The following is a 9,416-nucleotide window of genomic DNA, read 5'->3' on the forward strand; positions in this document are numbered from 1 at the left end:
GCCTTTAGGCAGAATAGGGGAATTCTTTTTTGCTTTCACTGCTGCTTAATTGCCTTCAGCTCAGAAATAATTTTAATGTCAAAGAGGCACATTTTTTGGTGACATATTCTGGTTCCCTTCAAGAGCTAATCATTGCAGAGTTGGCGTTTGAGCCCGGGCCTTTCTGACTTCGAGACTCATGCCTGTGTACTTGTGTGTTATGCAATATTACTTAGTAAAATTCCAGCAGCCACAAATTTTTATGTAAAGAAACCGTTGCATATCCTTCCCCCCACCCCTCTGGTTACAGCTTAGTTTTATTTGGTAAACAAAGGATAGTACACCCCGCAAGGCATGAGGGTGGGCTGACCCCTGAAGGAGTGGCCCCAACCCATCTGGCTCCCTCTTTTTGTACCTTTTATCTCCTCCCTCCAGCCTGCCCTATATAAATTAGGGCTAGCACCCATCATTGATCAGGAACAGGGCATGTTTGTTTCACTTGAGGTTTCTCCTTTGTTACCTTTCCATGCCCTTGGTTGTATATCTTTAAGGAAATAGATACACATGAGAAAAGTATTACATAAAAAGAATTCAAAACAGAATATGCCAATTATTACTCTTAGGAAAAGAGAAGCCATCAAGTCACCAAAAATAGCAATCTAATTAGTAATAAGTATTCAAGAATTTATACACATGATGAGAAATGGCAAAATTCATGAAAGCAGAAAGTAACAAAAGTGCTAGAGTAGAACTTAACTGCTGGCACTGTTTTAAGCTTTTACATAGTCCATATAGTCCTTACAAATTCTTTATAAGATGGATATACTTGACTGGAGTTAAAATTCGAATCCAGGCATTTGACTTTAGAGCTGGTGGTTCTCAACTAGTGTACTTTTACTCCCTCCTCCCCACGGGAAATTTGGCAATGTCTGGAGACATATTTGGTTGTCATATTTGGGGACTGTTAACTGGCATCTCGGAGAAGGCAATGGCACCCCACTCCAGTACTCTTGCCTAGAAAGTCCCATGGATGGAGGAGCCTGGTAGGCTGCAGTCTGTGGGGTCGCTAAGGGTCGGACACGACTGAGCGACTTGACTTTCACTTTTCACTTTCACACATTGGAGAAGGAAATGGCAACCCACTCCAGTGTTCTTGCCTGGAGAATCCCAGGGATGGGGGAGCCTGGTGGGCTGCTGTCTATGGGGTCACATAGAGTCGGACACGACTGAAGTGAGTTGGCAGCAGCAGCAACTGGCATCTTGTGGGTAGATACCAGGAATGCCCTGAACTTCCTACAGTGTATATGACCTTACCCACAACATAGAATTATTGGGCCTAAAATGTTAGTAGTGTCAAGACTAAGAAAGTCTGGTCTAAAGTTTTTGTTATGCTCCTGTCTCTGGAGGAACTGAAGCGTTAGTGTCTTTATAATGCTTAGTTTTAGGTGTTATGTAACTGTATTTGGTCATCCTTTAGAACTGAATAGAAATTGCTTTTCTTTCAGGTGAATCAATTCCAATAAGACTATTTTTAGCAGGATATGACCCAACTCCAACAATGAGAGATGTGAACAAAAAATTTTCAGTAAGGTACTTTTTGAATCTAGTCCTTGTTGATGAAGAAGACAGAAGGTACTTCAAGCAGCAGGTATGGTGCCACCTACATGGTATTTTGTTCTGTGGTGGTTCTAAAAACACCTGGAAAGCACTCACTTTTTAAGCTTTATTGTACTGAGCAAGTGGGGGTTCTAAGTAAGTGAAAACACTGAAAGTGTGACACAGAAGTAAGGCATGAATGGATCTCTGTTGTGATCAGTCTCCTCCCAGTCATTCTGCAGGACTCCAGGATGGGCTATAATTTGGCAGGGCTTTTATTTTTTTTCTCTTGAAACTTGTTTTTTATAAAAACAATATCTGCTATTTGTTTTTTTAAAAAATCAGGCAAAAAACAATGAAATGAAGGTCAACAAAAATTCCACCACCATTGTGATAGTTTTCCAGACAAATTTTATATTTGTTTTTAGATCATATTATGCAGATTGATCTTTAATTTGCTTTTTCAAAAATTCAATAGTGTCTTGAATAGATTTCGTTAATCAACAAATAAAGATTTCCTTTCATTTTTCATGACTGCATCCACTTGATGGATTTCAGTTTTCCATTTTTCCCTAATTAAACAATCCTCTTATAAATGTCTTTGCAATGACCCAAATCTATTACTTTTTAAATATCTTTATCATAAAACTTGTTCTCATTTGAAAATCAGTTAAAAAAGCTTTTGGTGAATTTTGAGTAAAGACTGTGATTAGAGTGGTCTTCTCTGTTCTGTGTCAGAGTAATAAATATTCAAATGTCAGTTGAGTGCTCAAAGCTAAATTGGAAGTTATTCTGGGGGAAAGAAAGCATTCTGTGCTGAGGACCGTGAAGAATATAAAACCTACCTTTTTAAACATGGTTTTTCCTCACAATTCTCACATTGGATATGTGGAAAAAGAAAAATTATATAATTAACAGAAAACTTAAATAATGGTTTGACAGCAATTTGGAAGAGAGAAAACTTATTCTGCTAATGTTGCCATAATGCATAATAGTTAAACATAGGTGGTTTATAACTTCAAATTAGATTATGTGAAATTTACAATTTTCAAATCGATTACATATTATGACCCTATTGAGTAGTATATGCCTCCCATGGTCATTCATTTAGATGTTTAAATTCTGCTATGTTGGTTAAAAAACAAACAGCCTGCCATGACTTCATGAAGCAAGTAATCTTAAAAATTTAGAAGATGGACCTCCCTGGTGGCTCAGTGATAAAGAATCTGACTGCTGATTCAGTGTTTGGTCCCTGATCTGGGAAGATCCCACATGCTGAGAAGCAACTAAGCCTGTGTGCCACAGCTATTGAGCCTGTGCTCTAGAGCCCATGTGCCACAGCTACTGAAGCCCGCATGCCCTATAGCCTGTGCTTCGCAACAATAGAAGTCACCACAATGAGAAGCCTGTATACAGCAACTAGAAAGGGCTTCCCTCCTAGCTTAGTTGGTAAAGAATCTGCCTGCAACGCAGGAGACCAGGGTTCGATCCCTGGGTCAGGAAGAACCCCTGGAGAAGGAAATGGCAACCCACTCCAGTATTCTTGCCTGGAGAAAATCCCATGGACCAGAAGGGCCTGGCGGGCTACAGTACATGGGATCACAAGAGTCAGACACAACTTAGCAACTACACCACCAGCACCACCACCTGGTCACTGAAACTTGAGAAAAAGCCTGCGCAGCAACAAAGACCAAGCACAGCCAAAAATAAATTAAAATTATTATTTTTAAAATAGAGTTTAGAAGAGCTCTTAGGATGGACTGGTTAGGGTAAGACAGGCAGAGGAATCAAAATTTGAAGAATATAGAGGGGAGGATGGAGGGAAAGTTTAATTTGAAGTGCGTTAGAGGCAGAGAATAACCCAGTTTGGCTGGCTGGGTACTGGGACCTTGGTAGGGAAGAGTGATGTTAGTAAATTGGATAAAGGTTGTGGAGGACTTGAACACTGGGTTGGAGATTTATCCTGGAGGAACTGAGAGCTACTGAATAGTCATACAAGCAATGTTTTAGACTACTCTGGCAATGATGGGTAGGACAGGTTGAAAAAGGGTTTCAGGCAAGGGAGGGAGAGCCATCTATCAGGAAGTTAAAATATTTAGTGACAAGGGCTTGAATTTGGATAAGGACAGGGGAAACAAACTAAACGACAGATTTTATGAATTCTTTAAAGCAGTAGTAGCTAGACCTTTGTGTCAGTTTGGATTCATAGTGGTGGTGTACATAGGTGTTGGTTGGGGGAGCAGAGTTGGCAGAAGGGGAGACCCATTATTAGAATTGGAAGAAAGTAGGTCCATCAGGAAAAGAGGAGAGCTTTTGTAGGGAAGAAGTTAGTTTTGTTATGGTTAAAATTGAAGCGCATTATTTCTGTGGTGAAAATCTAAGGCATAATATGAGAATGCTGCTGCTGCTAAGTCACTTCAGTCGTGTCCGACTCTGCGTGACCCCATAGACGGAAGCCCACCAGGCTCCCCTGTCCCTGGGATTCTCCAGGCAAGAACACTGGAGTGGGTTGCCATTTCCTTCTCCAATGTGTGAAAGTGAAAAGTGAAAGTGAAGTCGCTCAGTCGTGTCCGACCCTTAGCGACCTCACGGACTGCAGCCTACCAGGCTCCTCCATCCATGGGATTTTCTAGGCAATAGTACTGGAGTGGCTTGCCATTGCCTTCTCCAATAATATGAGAATGTTAATTTGTTATCATGCATTTGTTTTTTAGGAAATCATTTTGTGGAGAAAAGCTCCTGAAAAACTGAGGAAACAGAGAACAAACTTTCACCAGCGATTTGAATCACCAGAATCACAGGCATCTGCTGAGCAGCCTGAAATGTGAACTGAATGGGAGAAAAAAAAGAAGAAAACCTCCTATATCGGTTGAGATTTAGGTTTGGCAGGTTAAAGATGGTTGCAGCGTGTAGGGCAGGGAAAAGGCCAAAACTCCATTTATGATAGTCTTCCTTTATCTTGCAGTGCTGAATTTATTTTACAACATAACTGTTCTTCATGTATATACATTTTAAAAAGTGCTTTCTTTGAAACACTGGAACTTTCTTAAACTGCCGTTTTTTGGTTTTTTATTTGTTTTTTTAACTGCACACTTTGATTTGATAATAAGCACTCAGATATACATCAGCATAAACATTATAAAGATTTTCATGTGAGTAGGTTGGTATTTGTACTTGTGCTTTTTTTCTGCATAATGTTGATTATAAATTCTTTTCTTCTCCTTTCTCATGCTAAGGATTACCTTTTACTCTCTCTACATGCAAAAAAATTTGTGTTCAAATAAAATCCTGAGTGGCCCTTACAGCCTGCAAAGATTTAAAATATGGCATCTCAATATTTTTGAAAACTACATTTATGTTTTTCTATATGTTTGAGAAATGCATACGAGTGTTTCACTGTAGGTGCCTCTGAGTCTACCATTCCATGGTTTCCTGAATTTTGTTCTCTTTGAAATCTTCTGTGGTATATTAAATTTTTCCCCTAAGGGACTATGTAGCATGTCATTGCAGCTTTTGTTTTGAGGGGGGACCATATTAAGTAACCATTTTGCTACTGATGTCCAACAGGTACCACTGTATGTTTTCTGCAGTGTGGAGTGGATTCTATGTTGGCAGTTTAGAATTTGTTAAAACTATATGATTGTTCCATAATACTTTGAAAAAAGTTTTTTTTTGATTTAAGGAATCTTTTTAACACATGTATGCAAATATAAACTTTCTTGCAAATATTCTCTTTTCAGGAGAAAATTTGAGGATGAGGGCACTCAGGAGAACTGGTGAAGCATGTAGTTATCCAGATCTGGACAATTTCACATTTGTTAAATCAGAACCTTGACTAGTTCAAACTCAAATTTAAACTTCTTTGTCCATTATGTTTAAATTTTTTTAACATTAAAGCATTGTTCAAAGCCTCTAAAAAAGAAGGTTGCAGTCATCTGTTTTTATGCTCTGCATGGGGTCTGATCTCAGATACACTAATATGGGGCGCAGGAACTAAAGCCTGATGTATGAAACTACTTTCACTTATGGTTCATTGGTTTTTGTACCAATATTTTTTTATACACTTCAGTGCAAGTTTTGTCAGTTAACCTTACTTTATGAGTAAACTAAGTAACCCAAATTACATTTCTTTAAGCCTATTTTACTATAGTGGCTCTTTGCAAAATGGTTAGTAACCAAATTCTTAACTGGCAAAAAGTTCCATGTGCTGGAGCACTGGTTATAAATGTGGATATCTGTGAATGATAATGTTTTCCTTCATGTAAGTGCCTGTTCAGAGTTTCAAAATTTTAAAATGCCAAATATTTTCATGGTCACTTGCATGTAGTAATCTGGAAAATATTCAAAGAAAAATTGAAAACCAGTTGTATTTAACCAGCCTCAAATTGTGCAACCATGATGTATAATAAAGAATTTGAAACAGATATTAAGCTTGCTATTTGAATGATTAAAATATTTATATTCTGAAATCTCTTCTCATTGTCATATTTATCTTTGAGGACAAAATTGCTCACTAGTTTAAGAAACTGTAATTGTGATAATTAGAAGTTTTTACAAATATCAATTTCAAATATCTATATAATTAATTTTAACTAGGTGACTTAAAACACTGTCATAATAGGATGCTTATTCAGCTTGCTTGAGAATTTGTGCATAACCAATTTGAAAAACAAAAATTTGAACAGTATTTGGTGAACTGTAAAAAAGTTAACCAGTTAATTGAAAAAAAAATTGTGTCTGTTAGAGTACAATATCTAATGCAGTGGTTCTCAACCCTGGCTTCATGGTCAAATCACTTTTAGGAGTTTTAAAAAATAATCATGCCAGATCCTATCCAGGCCAATAAAATCAGAATTTCAGGGGCTTGGACATCAGCGTTTAAAAACTACCCAGGATTGAGAACCACTGTTAAAACCATTTAATTAGTTATTTCTCTCACTGGTGAAGTTTTCATGGTTCTGAATTGCTAGGGAGGAAAAACTTCTCTCTGCTCTCTTTTGTATTTGAGAGCCTACTATTAAACTGATAGATTAGCAAAAGAAAAGGACTCTAATTGAGAGGACGTTCACAAAAATGTGACTTACAGGGGTGGTTAGAATTGAAATGGCGGTGAAGGACACTTACAACTGACTTAGTAGGGGAAGCTGTGGGGAGAAAAGAGTACTAACGGGAAAGCGGATGACTTTTAGGAAAGGTAAAGGGTCTTTAGGAGAGGAGAACAGGTGGTAGATAGGAGCATTCCATAACCAAAGTCCGTTTAGGTGTTATGCGTTTCTCAAGGTGATGAGTTAATCCTTCCAGTTTGCTCCCTGTGAGGGGATGTATGGCAGTGGAGTTCTTCTGGAAGGCTCTGCATTTAGGCAGACAGGATTTCAGGAACTCAAATGCATTCTATTAAAAATTTTATGCCACAGTGGTGTATTCTGGATCCCTTCAATGTGGATCAAGTAGTTGGAATATTCTAATTACCCTGTGAGTCAGCAAAGTCTTTAATTCCTTTTATATTCAGCTGAATCTGAACATACATAAAGGCCCTCTCTAGCAGGTTTATATGTGCCTGGATTGAAATGTAACACATTTTACAGTTTCAAATCGGATAAAGGCAGAGTGAGGAAAATATGCACCCTTAAAACAACATTGTTTTCTAGGCTTGAGGTCTTCTGTGAGTGTATTCTTATGTCACTCCCCTGTTCAAAATCTTTTAGTGACTCAATTGCAGGAAAAGTTCTAAATCTCTATTACAAAACACCTTCAGCTCCAGTTATGCCAGACTCCTTGGAGAATACATTCCGTTATGCCAGCCCTTCAGTTAAGCCTCTCTAGGCCATTTTTGTCTGACACCATCTCCATCTCTTAAGTCAAAGTGTTACATGTCCCCTTGTTATGCTGACAAGTCATGCCAGGCACATCTCCAAGACTGTTTACCCCACTTTTAGAAGACTTTTTAATTGTATGGACTTAGTATAGCTCTTGGGGGTTCAGCCCGTTTTGTTTTGCTATACTTTGTGCTTATCTCATAATACATATTAAAATATTTGAGAAAATGGATGAAGCTTATTTTCCCAGAGTGTGATTATAAAGTTAAAGTGGCCTCCTTTAGAAAAAAAATTGTCTACATGTAGTAACATTATGGTAAGAACCATTAATGCAACTTAGAGTTATTAGAATAAAGGAAATAGACTAGATTCTAGGAGTCTTCTCAGGTCCTGGAGAGAAAGCAAGACAGCAGAGCAGGACCATGAGGACACTACAAGCTCTACAAATGCATTTGATAGCTGGCTCCCTTCCTAAGACAGGGAAACTGGACCAGATAAGCTCTGAGACCCCTTCCATGATTCTAAGGGATAAACAATTTGGTATCTAGATCATGATAACATTAGAAAAATGCCAAAAATGTCAAAGTACAGAATTTGTAGGGAGATGTGAGGGGGAGAAATCTAGAATGCATTTTGTGAAACCTCATAAACCAGGTTTTGTTAACAGCAAAGGCAAAGGAGAGCACTTGCTTATTTTATTCCCTACGACAAGAGAGATCTTTACTTCTCCCACTTCCTTTCCCTGTCCCACATTTACTTGTTTTCACACACCCATTCAGCATTTTCCTGAGTGTTTCTTTAGTGCTATTTTATTGGCCCTGGCCCAACCCTGAAGGAACTATAACCCAGAGCTGCTGCTAAGTCACTTCAGTCGTGTCTGACTCTGTGACCCCACAGACGGCAGCCCACCAGGCTCCCCCATCCCTGGGATTCTCCAGGCAAGAACACTGGAGTGGGTTGCCATTTCCTTCTCCAATGTGTGAAAGTGAAGTCACTCAGTCGTGTCCGACTCTTAGAGACCCCATGGACTGCAGCCTACCAGGCTCCTCCGTCCATGGGATTTTCCAGGCAAGAGTACTGGAGTGGGGTCCCAGTGCCTTCTGCGATAACCCAGAGCACTGGTTCTCAAAGTGTGGTCCCCAAACCATCAGGATCAGTATTACCTGAAAACATAAATTCCAATCTTGGGCACTACCCCAAACATTCTGAATCAGAAACTCCAGAAGGCCCTAACAACTTTAACAAAATTTACAGATGACTCTTACGTACCCTAAAGCTTGAGAACTGCTACTCAAGAGACACAACTGCGATACAATTTTAGTGCTGTGACAGCAGTTGCACCTGGCACCCTATGAGGTATGGACTTGAGAAATGATGACAACTAACAACTGGCCTGTAGATTTTATATGAATCGTTCTTTGACCTCTCATTAGCTTATATATTATATAATAATTAGCTTATATATTATATAATCATATAACTAGTTTATATATTATATAATAAATATTTGCATTAGTTAACATTAACCCTTCATATGACCAAAAGCAGATCAGAAACTCTGAGGGCAAGAGGCTGTCTACTTGAATCCCTGATGTTTAAAATGTTTCCAGTGAATCAAAGGCACATAAGGTTGTTACTGAAATCCTACTTGACACACACTGTTAAGGTCACATGACATATTCCTTCAAGTTGCAAGACCTTGATGTTTTAAGTATAATAAAGAGAACTCCCAGATGTTCAAGCAGGTTTTAGAAAAGGCAGAGGCACCAGAGATCAAATTGCCAACATCCGCTGGATCATGGAGAAAGCAAGAGAGTTTCAGAAAAACATCTATTTCTGCTTCATTGACTATGCCAAAGCCTTTGACTGTGTGGATCACAATAAACTGTGGAACATTCTGAAAGAGATGGGAATCCCAGACCACCTGACCTGCCTCTTGAGAAACCTGTATGCAGGTCAGGAAGCAACAGTCAGAACTGGACATGGAACAACCGACTGGTTCCAAATAGGAAAAGGTGTACGTCA

The 9,416-nt window shown here is 38.8% G+C and overlaps 1 protein-coding gene across 2 annotated transcripts in view; it reads left to right on the forward strand.

Annotated features, from left to right (window-relative positions):
* VPS26A (VPS26 retromer complex component A) overlaps window positions 1–5,999 on the forward strand; it is a 29,037-nt gene extending 23,038 nt beyond the window's left edge. For both annotated transcript variants that reach the window (XM_055425580.2, XM_088841933.1), the window contains 2 exons: window positions 1,485–1,627; window positions 4,290–5,999. In XM_055425580.2, coding sequence (XP_055281555.1) covers window positions 1,485–1,627; window positions 4,290–4,403 — 257 coding nt within the window. In that variant the 3' untranslated portion in view covers window positions 4,404–5,999. The remainder of the gene's footprint in view (window positions 1–1,484; window positions 1,628–4,289) is intronic.
* The last annotated feature ends 3,417 nt before the right edge of the window (window positions 6,000–9,416 follow it).

The sequence above is a fragment of the Moschus berezovskii genome, chromosome 12, assembly GCF_049115385.1.
Source record: "Moschus berezovskii isolate FMDL1 chromosome 12, NW_MosBer_1.0, whole genome shotgun sequence".
Taxonomy (NCBI): Eukaryota; Metazoa; Chordata; class Mammalia; order Artiodactyla; family Moschidae; genus Moschus; species Moschus berezovskii.